Source organism: Platalea leucorodia (genome assembly GCF_965183815.1).
Source record: "Platalea leucorodia genome assembly, chromosome: 3".
Lineage (NCBI taxonomy): Eukaryota > Metazoa > Chordata > Aves > Pelecaniformes > Threskiornithidae > Platalea > Platalea leucorodia.
Genome location: NC_138825.1, coordinates 30390266 through 30411671, shown reverse-complemented (window position 1 = coordinate 30411671; position 21406 = coordinate 30390266). Strand labels below are relative to the sequence as shown.

The 21406-nt window shown below is 37.5% G+C and overlaps 1 protein-coding gene across 16 annotated transcripts in view; it reads right to left on the bottom strand.

Annotated features, from left to right (window-relative positions):
• PPM1B (protein phosphatase, Mg2+/Mn2+ dependent 1B) overlaps window positions 1–21406 on the bottom strand; it is a 64139-nt gene that overhangs the window by 8776 nt on the left and 33957 nt on the right. For 8 of the 16 annotated variants that reach the window (XM_082306087.1, XM_082306086.1, XM_082306073.1 and 5 more), the window contains 4 exons: window positions 15463–16326; window positions 13407–13524; window positions 5044–5155; window positions 897–954 (listed from right to left, as the gene is read on the bottom strand). In XM_082306087.1, the coding sequence (XP_082162213.1) occupies window positions 897–954; window positions 5044–5155; window positions 13407–13524; window positions 15463–16308 (1134 nt within the window). In that variant the 5' untranslated portion in view covers window positions 16309–16326. Of the gene's footprint in view, window positions 1–896; window positions 955–5043; window positions 5156–13406; window positions 13525–15462; window positions 16327–20724; window positions 20833–21406 lie in introns of all 16 variants that reach the window. The other 8 variants (XM_082306084.1, XM_082306083.1, XM_082306082.1 and 5 more) reach the window with 4 other exon arrangements.

The window sequence follows — 21406 nt, the reverse complement described above, 5'->3', positions numbered from 1 at the left end:
TAAAAGTTGACATCTCCCCAACACCATTCATTGTAATGGCTACCTGGCTGAGGACCTTGTAGCCATCTCAAAAGAGAAAAAATAGGATGAAGGATTTACTAGAACATGAATGGTGCCTTCACAGATCAGTTCACATGAACTGTACAGGAAATGACAACATGTGTACAAGCAGTGATGTTTTTTATCAGTTCTTCAGTTTTCCAAAGACTTTTTTTTAAACAACTCTAACCGCAACTGATATGAACACCAGTTATTACTCTTTATACTAATATTAAGAACCACCTAATAATCAGGCTTAAAGTTACAGTAAACCATATTTTAACATACTGTTTAAAATTCAACCTATTAGGAACTGGGCAGAAGAATGTAAGCCATTTTAGAAATCAGAATTGCAGTACATGGGATATTTAAAGATAGTGTGAACTCTGAAAAAGTAGTCAATATTAGTCTTGTTATCTTTTATATTCAGTGTACCAAACTCTTCCACACTTACAGAAGACAACAGGGAGTGTGTTTGCTCCCTCTTCTACTAGATTTCTGGACAGCAGACATAATACCTAGTTAAGTAATGAATATGCTGACCATAATTTTTGATAATAATAAACTACAATTTCGAAAAACCCTGCATTGTTGCCTCACAGGTTTGACTAAAAAAAGCAGGAGTCAATTAAATGTTTAAAAAGTCTTTCAGAATTGGGTGTAAGTTTGCTGTCTTTTTGAGGATGAAGTTCTGTATTAGATCCATCCAAAAGAAGGTCAAAATGAACTGTATGCTACAATACATATTTTGTGTTTATGATACTTTATTGGCAGTGATGTACACTTTTGCTTAATGTATGACACTACTTTGATGTTCTCATCAACAAAGAGGTGTAGCAATCAAAATGGGAACTTACCCCCTCATTCTCTCTGTGTGGATTCAGCCTACTATACACAGCTTCAATAATATTACGCCTAAAAAGAGAAATTTTTAAAAAAATTAAGCACAACAAAGGATTTCAAAACACTGAGAACTTAGAGTTTGAGCACAGTAATAATTTCAAAGCGTTTAAGATGTTTTGCCTTTAACCTGGCCTCTTAAAAAGATGAAGCCCCCTCTCAGTGTCTTTACTCACTTTCAATATGTTTGGGGATTTAGCAGTAGGGATTTGTAAAGACTAAGCAAGGAAAAAAATCTTCTTACCTTACCCTCCCCATGGTCTACCCCTTTACATCTTTACCAGTTCCAGCTGCATAGTCAGATTTTGCCAAGACTACCATTTAAACCTATATTTTGCTTATTATAACAAAATTCTTCAAGTCTGCTGGTTTTCTTGCCTTATTTCTGGATGTGGAACTTAAAAATGGGGGAAAACCCAACTGTCTTCATTACATATACCCAGGTTACTACTTGCCTACGAAATTTTCAAGTGTGGTGCCCAGCATATACAACCTCCGAGATGCCTTGTCTAGTGTCTATTCACACTGTAGAAATTAAAACCCAAATGCCACTAGCTAGACTTTTTTCTGGCAGTGGTGTATAAAGCTGCACCTTCACAGGCAGGCAAAACAAGCACAAAAAGCTTCTCAAAAAATAAAACCCAAAGTAGAAACAGATTTCTGAGAGGAAAAAGGTTATGTGCCTACATCTTCAAGTCACAGTAAGAACCGGGAAACGTTCAGACAAGTATAATAAATACAATCAAAGTTACTGATGCTTCAACCAAAAAGAACTACTACATGAACTAAGACTCTCAGGTCTTGAAGGGGCCAAGATCTATAAAAATGATGTCTTACAGAATGCGGATAAGCACTGACTGTTGACTCTTCCAAACAAACAGCACAAAGGCATCAAATGAAGACAGCAACAAGTGTCTCAAAAATACAGTGATGGCTGTTGATGCAACAGAACTTTCTGCCCCAGAACACAGAGGATGCTAAAAGTCCGATAAGGCTCCTTTTGAACATATTTAACTTCACAGAAGAGAAATTCTAAGTCACAAAGTAGATAAACTATCTCAAGAGTAGGAAGCACCTCAGCTGTAAGAAGTTGAAAAGGGAAATAATAATGATAGGGGAAGTGTTTTACATATTTTCTTGGTTTTATATTCTTCCCTAGGCGCCTACTTTCAGCTATCCTGTGGACAGGACACAGAGCTAGAATGATTCCTGGTCTGATCTAATATGACGAGGTTCTTATGTTCACACCACGGAAGCAAAGCATATTCAAAACAGAAGATTTTGGGGTTTGAATGGAATGCTGCAAGTATGTCGACTTCTGAGACAAAAGCAATAAATCCAGTAGTGACCATATGTAGTGTCCAGCATCAGAATATATTTTTCCAGTCATGATCCAGTACTTAAAACAATACCTACTAAAATACTCAGAAGATATGGGAGATGGTTTGCAGACCAATGAATGCAAGGGACAGTGCATCAAATCTGAGGATGACCACTAACCTACCACACTGAAAAGACAAAAAGACATTGTGCTATCATGTGTTCAGAGGCAATATATGTTGATGATGAAATCAGCCTTTAGACACACCACACCAAGACAAGCAGAAGGCAGGCACAACAGATAGACCTGACAACTCGAAGCCTCAAGACACTGGTGTATATGCAATCTGTGCTTGTTCACACACAAAGGTTTTGGGCTGTGTCTGAATGAGCTCCAGGAAAGAAGTTCAGAATTAAACTGATAGCAGCACTTTCAAAAATTATGTCCGATATGAAAAGTCCACCAACGAACACAACTTCTCCAAGGGCACATCAGTTAAAGTCAATGCTTTAAGAATTCTGGAAGGGTTGCATGGTTGACCTAGCATGGGATCCATCAGCACTGACAGAAGATTTTCCTAGAGAAAAGAAACGCAATCTTCATGCAGATGATACAGGAAAGGGTTCTCTCCATTTAGTTCCACATTTAGTGATGGTGGAATGGCACAGTTCTGACCAAACGTCTGTACTACAGAGAGCAATGGTACCTCGCACCAATGTAACAGAAAACACTTAGCCAGTCCAAGCAAGGCTGCCATAGAAGCAGCAGATAGCCATTGCAGAGAGTTTAAATCAGAGCTAAAACTCAAGCCTTTGGGAATCTTCCTATCTTTGCAATTCACTTCTCTTTCTTTGAACAGCATTGTTCTTTGTACTTTCCTTTGAAGGGGATGTTCAGGAGCAAGATGTTGAGTGGAAGTACTAATGCCCAAGTGACAGGGTAGCTCAGAACTTTTGTTTTCTTCAGCAACAAGTGACCATTCTTTTGGCAGCATTTGAAGTTGCAGGGGGAATCAGAGTCAAGCCAGTCTTTGAAGAGTAAGATCTTAAAGGATAAAACACCACCATTAAGTGACCACAGCAGAGTCGACACCTTTAGATCTCCTGTCTCAAAGAATGAGCCAGTACGGGCTTCTGCACAAGTGGGATGCTTGAAGGAAGTATACAATGCCAGTAGAAGCAGAGTTACTTCAGAGGTTCCTAAGGTTTGCAAATATAGTCTAGTCAAGGTAACATCGCATTGCATTTCTCCAGCTCAGCCATACTAAAAACCAGGAGCAACTGTAACTGGTGCTAAAACCACGGATGTCAGCCACAGACAAGCTCTTTCTGCAACCTGTTTGATCCAGGTCTTGGTGTTCAAACAGAAGGACAAAGTCTGAATTCTTCATGTCCTCATAACATCACAGGATAAGGATCTCAAGACAAAGAATGTTCTCTTGTTAGGACAAAAGTTTTAAGTTACACAGTATGTGATTTTGGGTTGTGTAGTCGTACTTTTTCAAAACTTCCATTCAGGAGCAAAATCCTGCAAGTCAAGTCAATTAAATACATTACTGCCTGTCTTTGTCCCAAGTTTGAAGGCCAAGAAAAAAGTTACTCAATACTCGATGATATTGTCTTAAAAGAAGCTGCAGGTACACCTCCTGAAGTTAGTTTTCTGAAACGCAGGACTTTAAAAGTCAAAATGGAGAGAAAGGCATCAAAAGGCAAATTCTGAACCTAAGCCCATTAAAAATGTAACCTGGGTCACAACAAATTAAAACAGAATTTATATGCAAAGGTTCCAGAATAATGAAGTACTACATGATGCAGTTATTAATAAGCAAAAGAACAAAACACATGAACTCATTCAGCAGTTGGGAGGCACTAAGAAGAATAGGCACACCACAACTTTTCTGAATGCCTGAAATGCACACAAGTGAAAAAAAAAAAGGCCGAGAGCATACAGGTACTTTCAAGGCTAGAAAAAAAAAAAACAATCACAGCAAACAGTGATCATTAATGAGTGCACAATGAGAACAGATGTATACACAAATGCTCAGAGGACAGGACTTCATATTTTGAAAAATACAAAGATTCCAGAAGCAACACGACCTATGCCAGGGAGCAATAACGGGTCCCGCTCTTTGGGGAATTCTACATTAACAATTGTTTATGCAATCCTAAATTCTGTTCATTAAAATCCTTAAATTATAGGTCATTAGATCACCACCATTAGCCTCCCCAGAAAACCAACATCATTTCTGAATGTTTATTCCAATTAAGTTTTAAAATGCATATCCTAGTTCAATATTCTTGCTTATCTAACATTCAGTCTAAGACTAAACAAAGAAAAACAATTTTCTTATGAGAATCTTCACTGAGCAAACAAGCATTGACCCAAACTTATAATGGACACTAGGTGGTGGAAGAAACATGACATCAGGAAACTTGAGCTGGTATTTTGATATTCCAGTTACATTACTGATAGTTCTTAACAAATGTAAAGCAGTAAAAAGCCAAGAATAAATATTTTTTGTTTTTTAAAATGGCCATATGGAAATAGTAAACTAGTACGTTATGTACCAGAATATGATCAAACTGTTTCCTCTTACCATTCTAGAATGGGAACAGTGACACAAGTGTTTATGTACTGCAAAAGATAAACTAGCTTAAAGTATAAAAAACTTTTTTTCATTAATTTGGGTATAGCTATTACAATAAGAAAGCTTTAAAACATTTAAATAAAAATATTTGTTTCAGTGAACTAAACAGTTCAAGAAATTCCAGTTCTGTACTCACTTGCCAGCTAAACCACCTCCTGGTGGTAAATTAGGGATATTCTCCGCAGTTAAAATACGAATAACATGAGCAAGATCAGGCATTCCTTCTTCACCCGATTTTTCCATAATTTCTAATTTAAAAACAGAAAAAGTCCTTAGATTACTGAATTAATACCATCCATTCCTTAAGACACTAAAATGCAAGATACTATCACTTTTTAACAGAGACTAAAAAGTTACATGTAACCAGGAAAACATTCTTTACATTTTAGGTAAACAGTCTTTGCATGGTGGAACAGGGGTATTCAAATCCATAGCCTGCCTTTCCAGTCTGCTTCTAGCCATTCTCTCTTAGAGGAACTCGGAAGCAGCCTGTGAACTGGATGAAATATCCCAGAGACAGCAGCCTGTTCTCTTTCAAAAAGACGACAGCTGGGAGCCTGTTTCAGTTACGTTCCCGTTACATTGCAACACATACTCCGAAGTTCCATGCCATGAAGCCAATGCTTCCCAGGAACTCACTCATACTTCATCGTGAGTAACACCTTGAATTCTCAAAGGCCTGAATCTCCAGTGCGTAAACACTAAGACCATCGTGCAATAAAGAGGCATATATAATGGCCCGTTATCACTCAAGTGGCCAAAACAGAATATAGAACTAACAACAAATAATTAATAATACTGTATTCCATTTTCCAAGCAGAAGTATCACACAAGTCCAGTGCTAGTAATTTCTTCTGCCTTGGAAAAGAACTGCCTAAACGGAAGTAAATCTTCACATCTTATTCATCAAAGCTGCTGTAAGGCAAACATGTAACAGTTGCGTATACGTTCACATAGGCATAATACTACCAGCTTCTAGTCGTCAGCCTCTTGTCATTCAACTACTACCATGGCAGAAAAAGGTTCACTAAGTTATCTACAAATTGTAGTTGTATGCATGTGTCACACATTTTTAGGAAAGATTTTTTTTTTTTCCTGAAAATCACCTAAATTAAGGAATGGAGTACCATTTCCTGTAGACATCGTTCTAGATAAAAAAATTTTTGTTTGAGCAAAACCAAAACAATTAAGAAGAATGAATACTCTCAAATATCCTAAAAAAACCTGTATCCTGGCTACTATCCAAAGATAAACAAATCACTTAAATTTCTTACAACCAGTTGATTATATTCTGGATGCCTGATCTGGAGCCGGCAACTAAACCAGAAGCAGCTACAGTTTGAGTTTCTGAAGTTAGTAGAAAAGCACATCACCTACCCACTTTAAACACTGCATCCCAAGTGTTCTGGTATTCAAGGTTCTCTTGACATCTATCACCTATCTAGAAAGCAAGTGGTATGGAGGCTTCTCTCAGCACTACTAAAAACAACAAAGTCCTTGCAAGGTACTCGCCTACTCTGTGTCAGGGAGATCTGTAGGAAAGCCCCCAAAAGCTACTCTACTTTTAGAATGGTTTTACTACCCTGTAACAAATAAGGCGCTATGCTTCTAAGCTCCAATTTTAAGTCAGCACCATACAGTCTCTGCAATGAATAAGCTAGGTATACTACTATTAGAAGCGATTAAACATTCTTCCATGAAACTTTATGTGTATTATCATCCATCCATCCATTAAGAATGAATCATGGCTAGGCAAAGGAAATGACAGCTGAGTGTGTGTGCTTGAATATTAGAATCTTGATCACTTCTTCCATACACATTCACACAAATCAGCCACAAGTCTTTTTATACATTGCGTCCTTTTGTGCAGTTCTACCTAGTTAGAAGTAGATTGTACCACTATAATGTAATTTTGTTGAGTCACATCTGATAGGAAATGTGTCTTATGCATATACTGCTTTTGATACCAAGAGCACATCTGGTTCTGTACATACCAAAAGCAGACAAATAGCAAGAATTAATAAGAAGAAAGGCTACGGAAGTAAGCAGTTACTAAATATTGATGCAAGCATAAGATTTTTGTATCTTCTTAAAAGGGGATTAAAGCAATCACAACTAGGGATTGCTGTATATTTCTTGGTACTGGAAACTTTTATTTATACTGTATAACCACTTCTCAGGGAGTGCTGAACTGAACCAAACCACAAGCATCTTCTCTCCAGTTCTAGAAGGTGACAAATCAGGAATTCTGGTGGAACTGTCTCCTTTTTCTTTTCCTAACATTAGGGTGAATAATTTCGTCTAGAACGTGTCCCCTCTCTTCAAAAAAGAAAAAAAGCTTCCTAATAGAAAAACCGAGAATAAAGCAAATGACCAAGCATGACCTTTTTTCATCACACATCAGTTAGCAGATAGACACTGTGGATTTGTTTGACAAAGGCCACTAGAGAAAGAAACCAAATGTTTTCAGAAACAGATTTATATGCATTTACAAGGTTTTCACCTTCATCTCTATGATGTTAAGAATAAACCTGCAACTAAATTTTTTCCCTAAATGTGCAAAACGTGATTGCAGAAACTTTTGCATCTGCATTGCTAATATAATTCAGACACTTAGAGAATAATTTCCTGATATTATCATATATGCAAATCTATGAAAGTCCACTATGAAGTCTACCAGTTTACCCCTAAAATGCTTTTCACTAAAAGCCTAACACTTAACTCTGAGAAAAGCGTTTTGCAAATTCAGACAAAATTATTTCAATTTTATATAATGCAAGTCCCCAACCAGACAGCGTTACGAGTATTCTATGTTCCAGCTATATAAAAGTAGCATAGAAATCAAATGCTTTCATTTCCAGCTATAAGATTATGGCAGATCAGTTTTATATACAGTATATATTCCATATATGAAAATGCACCATCCAGCTCACTGTATTAACTGAGTATTCATCTACTATTAAGAGTGTTTAAGCCTATATAGAACATGTGCCCCTATTTATGATCTGGGGGGTTAGTGTGTTTTGTTTGTGTGGGGTTTGTTTGTTTGTTTGTTTTTTGGTTTTTTAACTGCATCTGATATACCCTTTCAAATAAACTGAAACGTATCAGAGAATTGAATTGACTTCTGTGCCTAGTTTTCTCTTCCTGTGACCAAACTTCACATCTCTAAAAAACAAAGAACGGGAAGTAGCATTTGAAAGTGGCAGTAAGAGAAGACTGACCTAGCGTAACTTAACTACTGTCCAACACCTGCAATACTTTGGAAATTAACCAATTCAGTGACTCCAAACAGAAGCACGGCTGTGCTCACCACCGTCAGTGACTGAACCACAAGCTACTGACTACAGCCTCCGAAGTATTTCAGAAGACCCTTGAATGGGCAGCTTTGGAATGCAGTTGCAGACATTCTGTCAACCTCAAGACCCAAACTAGCAGAAGAGCTTTGGTATACAGTTCTTCCACTAGAAATCTCTATAAACTATCACTTGCTGAGTTTGTTTTTTTAAAAACTCTGGTAAAACAAAAATTCTGTTTTGGTATTAAAACAATAATTCTCTTTTGCTTTAATAACTCTGGAAAGATCTTATGGAATTACCAACTCAACTCATTGTACAAATACACAGGATCTCAGCATTCGACTTAGGAATGTACAAAGACAGACTACAAATGTTACATGTGTAAGTATTAAACTGGTTTTGGACAGATTTTTTAATTCTTTTTAAAAACAAACAAAAGCATGCTTCAAACAATGCCTTTCTCTCCAAGCATAGCAGTGAAAAAAGCCTGTTGTCTAAAAGGTTTGATGGGTTACTCCAGTCAGCTTGAAATTTAAGGTCCACAAGAGAACAGAAGAATGTTCCATATGGAACAGTGTACATTCATTAAGAACAAATACCACTGATCAGACTAAAATTGCTTCAGGAATCCCAAAGGGTTTTATACTAAGTGCCAACGTTTAAATTAGTCACTTACTGAAAGACAAGAGCATGTAAGAGAACACATAGCTTGTATTTTTGACAACATCTCCATCTTTGCAGATTAGTCGTTTTATGACAAGCTGATTTTTTTCAGAATGCTTTTATTACAGGTGTAAATAAAATTGTTATTGGCTATCAACCAACTGCACATAACTTGTGAGCTGTTAATCCTTTAACAGATAAAGAAACATTGTTGCACACAATAATTTAACATGAACAAAGTCCATTATTTGCCTTTTGAAAGGAACAGTCATCATCTAGTCTGGTATTTTAAGCATTAGCAAATCTACTACAGCTTCTCACTACATACGATCACTTGCTGTAACTGAACATAGATTCTTGGACTTAGCTGCCTAGCTTGCCACGCTCAGAGCCTCAAAACACATCAGGACTACAAATACATTATAAAGAATATATTTCCCTGAAGCAGAGTATCCTGAGGTGTAAACTGTATTTAGAATACCTCTAAAGAAATACAACTTCTGTCTTTTGAAAATAACTAGGAGATGATTAAATCCCTATTATCAACATCACAACTTAATCTACCAGGCTTTAAGTTTTTAAAATTAAAGGCAGTTTCAACCTTTCAGGCACAGCTCTTTTACGCACTGTTTTCCAGACTACACTTAGTCTAAAGATGAATGCAAAATTGGTTATGGCAGTTGTACTTTCCTGGTCAAAAAGATGTTCCCAACTTCCAAAACTTTTCCTTACTACTCCAACACTTGAGACCATACTCTCCCCTCCCTTTTTTTAGAGTTAACAGTATTTCTGCTCACTACTTAAACATTTAAATTGGACTACTTTTTTAAAAGAATCCAACATATTTCCAAACAATTCTCCGCATGCTGCTTAGTGGTTTGAAACATTGTGTTAAAGCTTCTCTATCATTTCTGAACCAGTAATACCTAAGGCACAAATGTAAGGTGAAAGTCGCAGTCCAACAACTTTTTTTTCTTTTTAAGGAGACTGCATCAAAATGACAATTTCATAGAATTTATTATGAATGCAAAAATTTGTTAAGAAAACAGGTAAATATTTCAAGCTCTTCTGAAGTCTGTTTCCTTTATTTTCTCCACTTCTTCACAGAATTTCCTCAAATATGCTAACTCTCATTTCTTGCTAAATACTTGACATTTAAAGGCATTGCACTCTGTCCAATTAGCAGAACACAGAATGGCACAGGGAACTCATGGGGGGGTGGGGAAATCAAGGAGAGCTGAAGCAACAGTAGTCCAAGCTTTGAAGCAACTCATTTCTCTGGAGCACTTAAGCTTAACAATCATTTTGAGTTACATTCCAAATGGCTCTGCATCACTTCAGACTACAAACTCTCCACTTGGTTTTGGTCTGTGTAGTATTTGTTAAATATGACAATATAGCTAAAATACATTTCTGCCAAGAAGTTATTTTGATACATTAAAGTAGTATCTCAATTATGCTACAACACTGCATGGTTACTAGCAAATAGTGCTTCCTATGTCATTCTCAGTTAATCCAATCACTCTGATCAGACGTTAGCTGACAGCTTTGCTATTAATTTTCTTAACATTCACTTATGAAAGCAATAAAATACACTGCAGTTCCATACATTTTTCACCTATTTGCTAATTGAGAGAGGAGCCACCAAGAAGCTGGGAATACTAACTGGTAACCACTCTGTGCACACCTGATTGCTGTCAGTGAAGGTAACTGCTCCTGGCTCTCTCCCAGAGCCTATTAACAGCTCATGTACTCTGTTCAGACACAGGAAGATAATAGGTATTTATCTTAACTAGTGTCATCTAGGAAGCCTGGGATTTAAGCCAAGTTCTGAGAAACATGCCTAGAGTTAGCATTTGAAGTGACCATTAGCTCTCTCTAATCTCAACAGAAACTACAAACATGCAAGCCATGTCAATTTAGATCCCATTTAAACAAGAGGTAAAGACACCACGCACACAACTCCAGCACATTCAGAGATAACTTGTATCGTGGCCTGAAGGCCTTCTTATGTATATATAATTTATATATATATAAATTAAGGTTTGTTACATCAACTATCTAGATTATTGGGACGCTGACGCAAACACAAAAAAAATTCTAGGTTTACCTCATTTGCTTAAGAATGCAATAAAAAAGATATCTAGACAAAGAACATAAGTGATTGTCACAGCTGTTTCACACAAATGAAGTATTAAATGATAAAATACCTACAGTCAGTGTCATTTCTAGCATTAAAATAAGTTTGAGAATTTTTGATACTAAAGTGGCAAAACTAACAGTTGTCCACAGCAACCAGGTTACAGCAGCAGCACATACATTTCCATCTCACTGTTGCATTTTACACTGAATTAGCATTAAGTTATGAATGGTTAGCTGTCGGATTTTTGCTGTTGTACACTCTCAGAAGATTCCTGATCTCCTCGGATCTACATATTACTTCTCATTTATAGCTAATGCTACTTATTTGGATATGAAATTCTTTCTAATAAAAGCACATCCAATCAGTCCTTTCAGTATCCATTACAGCACGTTAAAAAAACAGTGGGCATCTCAGATATTCAAATAAACCGAAACCAACAAGAAAAACAGAAGTGGCATCTCTCTCATGTGATAGTGCTGGAGTCCTGTATTAGTAATTCTCATCAAATAGTCATAAAAAACAAGATTAAGTATTTTACCTCTACAGATTACACACCCCATACTTGGGTGCCTGTAAAGTTTCTGGATCCATGTTGAGAAAATTTGGTCAGTCATACCTTCTTGCATAAAAAATGCTCAAGCTCAGGCAGTCAGTGGCAAGAGCTGTGGCTTATGTCATTGAGACCTTCTTGCAGTCTCAAGATGGTGGCTTCATGCTGGTTCTGACCTGCAAAGTCCCAAACATCTTGGCACCCGAATTGAAAATTACTTTCATGGAACTCTGCTGAAGTCTTGTAGACTGCCAATATCACATTTTTTAATGTGAACACAGAAAAGTACCATCAGGACAGCAATACTATAATACAAAGCTACACCACTGGTCTCAGCACCTGGAACAAACGCATCTAAGAAGGCTACACAACTCATTATCCATCTACAAAAGGACCACCTCTTCATGAAGCACAGTTAAACTTGGATCTAGTGATCAGAATATTCTAGTCCAGGCCTGAAACAAGTCAAGAAAGGGTACAAGTTATCTCAGATAGCTTTCTCCTCAGTAAACCCTTTCCTTCTTTGAATACTGTTGCTATAACTGATAGTTCCAACAAATGGGTTAATAAATTGCATCACCATAAGTGGGTGACAGTGCTTCAGTACTCTTCTGATGAGATTACAGAAGTTTAAAGAATCGTAACAACAAGGCTTTCAAAACCTCTGATGACTGCTTCTTTCCAATGATGCTACTTCACAGCATTACCCTAGCAACATTTATAACAGCAAGACAAACTGTTCCAAGAACTCTGTTATTTTCACACCTGGGTTGCTTCCGCAAAAACCCGTGCCAACATAAGAACAATATCATAAAAAAGGCAAAACTTTCAATATCAGCTCTGAACTTCAGACAACTCTACCAAACCTGAGCTATAGCTGGACCACTACAATAACTGAGAAGATTGAAGAGACCGGGAGGCCACTACATATAGCTGTCGTCAGACCTTAGAACAGTCTTAGCCAGTGATAAAAGATTTTAAATTAGAAGCAACAGTTTGAAAGGCTGCTTCAAATATCAGGTTTTCTGACATTAAGAATGCTGCAGAAAAGCAATAAATATACAAGGGCAAGTCTTTCATTCTTAGTCAAGCTAACTTTCCTTTCCCTGTTTCTGCTTAAGGGACGAAGTTGCATTCAACCTTTTGTGTAAGTAAAGAGAGTTATAAAATCAGTGACTAAATGAAACTGGTTATGAATTAAGTGTAGTCCTCCATGAAAGTTCTAGATGATTATATGGTTTTTATTCACACATACACAGACACTTGGTAAGCATTCAGAATCCAAAGGGATGATTTAAGGCTCTTGTATTCATAGGTATTTTGATCACTTACACTCTTAAGTTTTCGCAAAAGTGCATTTAAAAAAAGATGTTGGTGTGAAAAATAACTTACAGCTGTGTTAAATAGAAGAGTTAAAAAAGCTTGGATAATTAGATGAATGAGTTGTCCCTTCATGAAAACCCGATACAGCTTTTTCTTTTTGTCAAAAGCTTTCGGAAAAAAAGGGAGCAAGTATCACAAGTATCCCTTTTAATGATATTTTTATAAGCAAGACATTAACAATATCACAACTAGCTGATGTAACACTCTGCAAGGTCAGTGGTTGCATTTTTTCCTATAAAGATAGAAGTAAAAACCTAAAGCTCACATTAAGAAAACACTTATGGAATACCAGGATAAACTAACCACATGGCTTAAAACATTTTTCCTGACACACAAAAATTCAGCATTAGAACCAGGCCTGAATTTGACTCAATGTATAGTGGCCTCTTGGCTTTCAGGCTTTTTGTTTTCATGCTCAAGAAGGTTCTGACAGCATTTCTAATGAATAAAAGATTTCTTACCTTCAACCCGTGATTCCAAGTACTTATCCAACTCGGCATCTTTTTTCACTGCCTCATCTGAGACCTTAGGAGCATTCGAAAAACAAACTAGTACGATACTCATGTTATCACGACTGCCCTATACGTCAAAGAAAAAAAGACGAGTTAGGATCTTTAGTCTTATTTTTCATTTTTCTATTCTAGTCACATCATTACTTGTTCCAAATAGAGTACTAAAGATATACCTGGGAAAAAATAAACTTTGCAATAAAACTGTATTTTCATTAATAAGAACATCTAAGTTTCCCAACTGAACTACTCACTAGAATTAATTTTACTGATTTTTATTGTACATTTAGCATTAACGTTTAAAATATTTAATGGATTTATTTACATGTCAACCATTTAAAAATAGTATCAACAGGTCAGAAATTAGACAGTCGTTTAATGTTACCTTAAGCCAAGTTAGAAAACAACTCATGTTGCAAAAGGAAATGCAGAATACTTATCCTGGACTACTACAATAGCTAGCTCCAGCTAATAATTTATTTCAGTTTGAGAGCATTCATGTAAGACATTACATTGATTACAAATCTGTTCATCAGAATGCACCTGTGTCATACACAGCAACTAGAAGAAAATAAGTACAAAATATGAATTTATTTAGTATGGCCAAGCTGACCTTACAGACATCATGTGCTCAGCAACATCAGCCAACAGCTTCTTCAGATACTAACTTTAATGCCAGTTCTTCACTAGTAAGCTCTGATACCACTTTCCTGCTCGTATTTAATTTTCAAAATTATAAAGCACAGCCAACTTTAAAAACAGTGTCTAAGTATCTTACAAGGAGAGCCAGTAGAACCATAATTTAAACTCCTGGTTTGAAATCAAGATTTTTTTTTTTTTTTTTTTTTTTTTTAAAGAAATTTAAGTGCCATTAGTCTCTGCTTATTGTTTCTTTGTAAAACCAACCTACCGGATAGTTCCTATCATCTATCACAACAACTCCTTCTCCTGAAGAAATTAAGTAAGAATCTGACATTACAATAAATTCCTTCAGAAGTACTCAGGAGATCTTCTACGTTCCCTTTTGTACCAATATGGGGACACCTATCTTTTACAGCATTTAATATTATGTGGTACAATTCACATCCTGAAGACAGAGGACAACATTTCAATATTGTTACAAACTGCAGAGATCCAGGATCTGACTTCGTAAAATAAACACAAGGCCAAGGCTCAGTTTTACTGGAATTACACTAGAGTGACCATCCTTTAACAAGGCCAGTGAAGTGCTTGATTAGCAAAGCCACAGCATTTAAACCAATCATACAATGTATGGTATATGAGGGAATACAATCCTATTTCTGAAAAAAATTACTTACCCTTCAGTGTTAGAATTCTGAATTTTAGTATTTTCCTCAAAATTGCATGTTTGGTCTGTGGCTTAATGAAGGAACTCTATTTGCACTAGTAGGAGTTGCATTTTTCAGGGAATGTTGGAAATAGTATACCTATGAAACATTTGTAGGGCGACTTGTAGTTGCTCCGAACAAACTCTAAATTTGAGGAGTACAAGCAAGCTCAGATGCAAAACTAGTGCTTCTCTGCCTAAACTACAACAATAAGCAGAGGACACCATTTCAGATGACAGACAAACCATACCTTGAAGGGGAGATGGTGCAAACACTGCTTTTATGCAAAGGATATGAACACTGCCCAACTTGGAAGAACAAAAAAAATAATAAAAAAAATCCACACAAAATACCTTGCACAGAATTTATTAATTTTAAGAATTTTGTGTTTGGAAACGAAGTTTAGAGCTGGAACTATATGCAAGCGTTATTTGAGAAAATAAAAACCTTTATTTTTGCAATTGCTATCACCTCTCCAGGCGCAAAGGATAAGGTTGTATATTCTTCAGCAAGGATATATCGTCAAACAGATACAGAAGTTTGAGGGAAGGAAGAGGGAGAAGGGGAAGAGCGGGCCAGGAACTGCTGTTAACACTGTACCTACCCATCTAAACAGAAGATCATTTTAGAACAGCTGCTTGGAGAAAACAGTTACATACCTTATGTAAACAAGTGTCCACTACCCAATTGCACACTTTTTCCAGGTCATCTGATACTTCAAGTCTAGACTTAACAAATTCACAGAGCTCTTCATTGCTCATTACATCCCAGATTCCATCACAAGCCAAGATGATAAACTCATCTTCTTCTGCCCTTAAAATTTCACAAACCTCAGGCTCTGGAGAAACAAGTTGTTCTGTAGGGCCTTTACCGTCAACACATTTGTAGTCATAGTCCCCCAGAGCTCGAGAAACTGCCAATGAGCCATTAACACGCTGAATCATTACACTGCCTCCTGCATTCTGGATTCGCTCTTTCTCCCTTGGGTTGCAAGGTTTGTGATCCTGTGTTGAAAAACAGACTTGTCCATTCCTATAGAGAACAGCACGTGAATCACCACAATTGATAAAGTATACATGCTCAGGTGAAATCATAACTCCCACTGCTGTTGAGCCACTTCTGTCCATCCCATTTCTGAGGTCTGAGAAATTGCGCATATACTCATCAATTTTCAAAAAGCCAGTTCTGATTCCACTCTTGACATTTTCCACTGAAGGTTCAAGAGCAGATCCAGGTTTTTCTGTCGCCCTAAAGTCTTCATTGTTAGTGATGTGTTCTAATAAGTGCGTGGAGCAATAATTTGCAACACGAGATCCCGCGTGACCATCATAGACAGCAAAAAAGGACCAGTCCTCTAAGCCATGGGGAATACCTACAACGGCTGTGTGAGCATCTTCCATTTCCACTCTCCATCCCTGCATACTGCTGAGGCCGTAACGCAAGCCATTCCCTGCACCATGAGCATTATGTTTTTCAGTTTTTGGTTTATCCAAAAATGCACCCATGTTTATGCAATATTGAATCTGGAAAACAGAGAAGAAAAGTCTTATTTATAAAACCACCACTCCATGTAAGCTTTGTTCTCCCTTTCCTGTGTTGTTTCTTTATATAACAAGTGATAAAGCATGCACATGTGCAGAAGTCAACAACTATAATGGGGGGAAAAAGTAAATAAATGACATGAAATGTGAACTTACAGACCCATTTGCATTTTTGGTGGGGTTTTTTTTGATGGGGTGTTGTATCTTTTAAAGAGCTACTTCATCAAAATTAAAGGCTCTCCATATGAAGGCAGAGCAGTTCACATACCTTTGCAGCCCTGCCAATTTTGTCATTCTCTGCAGAAACTAATTCATGCTGGAAAAATAACAACCATATGACTCCTATTTTCTTTACAGTTTTATTGTGGCATGAATAAAAGCTAATACTTCATAAATAAGAATGGACTAGTCTCACTAGCTTTGCATGTACTGTGCTGCTACTGTACTCTTGTAAAGCATGACAAAAGTGACAATAGAGGAATGTAGACCATCTGCCAAAGGAAACAAGAAGGCAAGTCCCACTTCGATCCAAGAAAACCCCTCACCAGATTCTCTTAATAAATTATACTTAGTCCTTTGTAAAACAACATTTCCATTTTTACCATCCCTAAAAGACGTTCATGTGTTTACATGTGATTTTAAGTTCAAAGATGCATTGATCTTGATTTTAAAATGTATCCAGTTACAAGAGATATGAGCTAAGGAAAGAAAATAATCCACAGAAAGTCAGTAGTTCTTCAGTATCTGGAGACCTACTTCAAAATATATGAGAAAGAACCATCTCCAGAGAGCAAGCTTGCAGGTGAAGTGTGAGTAATCGATGTTGAACCTTTAGAGGACTTCTGACTTCCTCTCCTGTACTAGACTACCTTGCACTTTACGAAGTCAGCAGAGAATATATTCTTTAATCCACAGACCCCATAGTACTTTTCTGAGAACTTCAGAAACCTCAGATACCAAAGCCTCTAATCATGCTAAAAACGACTGCCCCATGAAACCCTTAGTGACTGGATGTGAAAATTACAGCAACCTTGATCCAAAAAGAATTTGAGAGAATTCTGCCATGACTGACCCTGAGCAGTCAGTCACTAGGTCTCTGACACACTAGTACCCATCAAGCCTGCAGAGTCATGATAATCTAGTTCTGGTTTAAGAGTTTGTTACCAGGTCAGAAAAAGAGGTTAAGAAATCCTTACTTCTGCCATTCCTCTTATTTAAACACATTTTCAGCATACACAGCTTACTCTGACAGGAGAAATAAAAAGAATAGTACAATGCAATGAGGAAAAGATTACAGTTAGATTCTGCACCCCACCTCCCTTTTTAGGGTAAACTTTAGGACTTTCCTCCAGATAATCCAAACTTCTGCTACAGTGACCTCCGTGAAGTGCTGAGGATCTCCAGCATTCCACAGAGCCCAACAGTTTGCTCACCAGTTATGTCTCTGTTGAAATACATCTCCCACTCTTGCTTTAATACAAATTTAGACAAACTTCCCCAAATACTACAGCAACTCCTTATCTGGTTTACTTTTTAGTCTGATTTTACTGTGTCTTAATTCAAGTTTAATGGCCTTTGATTCAGGTGCTACTAACATTATGCAAGAGGAGCAATGTGGTTCTGTAAGAGAGTGAACATCATATAAGTTGATGTACTTTTTCTTAAAAAAAAAAAAAAAGTAGAGAGAAAGCACCCGGCTAAGTCAAATCAACTAAGAAATGCCAGAATTTAAAACAGCTCTTATGTTTGAGTACTATGCTGCGTTCTAATTGCAAGTCTTCAGATTATCTGTTCTGACGTGGAATAAAACACTAATGAGACTCCAGGTTTAGAAAGATTTGCTAGAGAAGCTGATTTCTTAAACATTCAGATAGAAATTGAGGGTTTGCATGGACAGTATAAATGCTAACACGGTGCAATTACCCCCTCTCGTTCAGCTATGAGATACTACCATGATTTTTGATCATTTCTCATTTATTAGGGAACTCTACACTTGCATAGAATCATAGAATCATTAAGGTTGGAAAAGACCCTTAAGATCATCGAGTCCAACCGTTAACCTAGCACTGCCAAGTCTACCACTAAACCATGTCCTCAAGCACCACGTCTACCCGTCTTTTAAATACCTCCAGGGATGGAGACTCAACCACTTCCCTGGGCAGCCTGTTCCAGTGCCTGACTGCCCTTTCGGTGAAGAAGTTTTTCCCAATATCCAACCTAAACTTCCCCTGGCGCAGCTTGAGGCCGTTTCCTCTCATCCTATCACCTGTTACTAGGGAGAAGAGGCCGACCCCCACCTCGCTACTACCTCCTTTCAGGTAGTTGTAGAGGGCGATAAGGTCTCCCCTCAGCCTCCTCTTCTCCAGACTAAACAACCCCAGCTCCCTCAGCCGGTCCTCCTAAGACTTGTGCTCTAGACCCTTCACCAACTTCGTTGCCCTTCTCTGGACATGCTCCAGCACCTCGATGTCCTTCTTGTAGTGAGGGGCCCAAAACTGAACCCAGCACTCAAGGTGCGGCCTCACCAGTGCCGAGTACAGGGGCACTATCACCTCCCTGGTCCTGCTGGCCACACTATTCCTGATACAAGCCAGGATGCCATTGGCCCTCTTGGCCACCTGAGCACACTGCTGGCTCATGTTCAGGCAGCTGTCAGCCAACACCCCCAACAGTTAGTTGTCTCTATGTACCAATATTCTGCTATCAAGAAGTCTGATGTTATAACACAAGTCTTGTACTTAGTAAATTGTCTTAAGTAGCCATTAAAAAAAAGGAATTGTGTGACACCAAAGAAAGTATGCTGAGCCTTTTATGCTCTCCAAAATGGGCATTCCATGTACAAGGTGCACATCCTCAGCTGTAGAATCTATAGTGAAACCAAAATTATTAGGAGAACATGCTCAAGGGTTGTTGCCAATTCGATTTTACTCCATACAAACAAAAATAGCCCTCAAACTAGATTTTTTAAAGCAAAACCAGAAGTACCAATTTCATAGATAATGGTACATCTAATACAAAAAAGCAAGTTACAGAATGACTTCAAACTACTAGGTCATCTAACATTCTCAAAATACTTTCCATACTTTTAACAACTTGAAAAGTCATTAAGCCCTTTCAAAACACAAACTATCCATCCTAAACTTCACCCGCCTTCCCAATCAGTTCAATTTTACAATACCATCTAAACAATTTCATGCACAAGAAACCACAAATATTATCTTTATTCTTTATCCCCATAGTCACCATCCACTGGCCTCTAATTATATTACCGGGGATAGCAAAGATGAAGATAAAATGACTATACAACCCTATGTTGTGCATTGTAAGTTTCACACTATGTAATTTGCAAGTGAAAGTAGCATGTTACATTCTACTCACAATTATTTGCATCATCATTTTTCCTTCTTTACCTGAAAAGAATATCTGCAATGCTGCTATGCTGGTTTTACCTGGGATAGAGTTAATTTTCTTCATAGTAGCTAGTACGGGGCTATGTTTTGGATTTGTGCTAAAACAGGGATGTTTTCCTTATTGCTGAGCGGTGCTTACACAGAGTCAAGGCCTTTTCTGCTTCTCACCCCACCAGTGAGGAGGCTGGGGGTGCACAGAAGCTGGGAGGGGACACAGCTGGGACAGCTGACCCCAACTGACCAAAGGGCTATTCCACACCGTATGACGTCATGCTCAGCATATAAAGCGGGGGGAAGAAGGAGGAAGGGGAAGGACATTTGGAGTGATGGCGTTTGTCTTCCCAAGTAACTGTTACATATGACGGAGCCCTGTTTTCCTGGAGATGGCTGAACACCTGCCTGCTGGTGGGAAGGAGTGAATGAATTCCTTGTTTTGCTTTGCTTGCTTGTACAGCTTTTGCTTTACCTATTAAACTGTCTTTATCTCAACCCACAAGTTTTCTCACTTTTATTCTTCTGATTCTTTCCCTCATCCCACTGAGGAGGTGGGGGTCAAGTGAGCGGCTGTGTGGTACTTAGTTGCTGGCTGGGGTTAAACCACAACTGTGAATCAGTGGAAGCAACGCACAGCAACAGAAATGAGGTATTCATACTTGGTGAGCTACACAACCAAAATGCTTTTCACAACCCTTTCTCTTGAGAGATCTGATTTTGCTTTGAAAAAACCAAACAAAAAACCAGCAGTGTCAAATGGTGTCATAGAAGTAAAGGCAGGCAGTGCTACACACCACCACAAACAAGTGCTCTCAGCAACTTATGTTCTCCGTTAAGAGCCGAACAAGTTCCACATAGTTTAATAGTTCAACTAACATCAGTAGATTTGTGAAAGGATTTTAATAGCTGATGACCACTCATTCACAAGTTACACACAATATAAGGCTATTTTAAAAGCACGCAAAAACATTCTTACCAGTAGAAGGTAATACACAACTGAAATGCTGCCAAAATGACAGAAGTCCTCCAACACTTCAGACCTTGTAGGAGATTCCTTCAAATGAATTAAGTATGTCCTTATGTTCTTAAAAATCAAAAGTGTGGAAGAAATCATATGACTGAGTAAGGAAAAAGATCAAAACCTACCTAATTGCAAAAGCCTGAGCTCAGTATTGAGTGTTGCATTTTATATATATATAAAATAAAAATTATTATATTATATATATTAAAAATTATTATATTATATATATCTATTATATATAATAAAAATACTGTGTAAAAAACAAACACCAAAAGCACATGTTCCACATCTTAGCTTTACCAATTTCATAAGTGGCTTCACTTCTCATAACACAGAAGGAGTGAGAAACTGAAAAGAAAGATGCTACTATTCAAGACTATATTCTTGATATTCTAAATATCCTATGTAATATTACAAATCTTTAATAAACGATGCAGAGATTGATTTCCAATCAGTAAAAAGTTTAGGAATCAACTTACAGCTGGCCCTATGAAAGACACCAAACGTAGAAGAAATCTTTCTATCACTGTTTATATTATGTAGACTACATAAGGCAGCAACTGGTTTGAAGACAAGCTGAAAAAGTCAAGCCACTTCAGTGAGCATGGAAGAAAAAACAGTGATTTCACTGACTCAT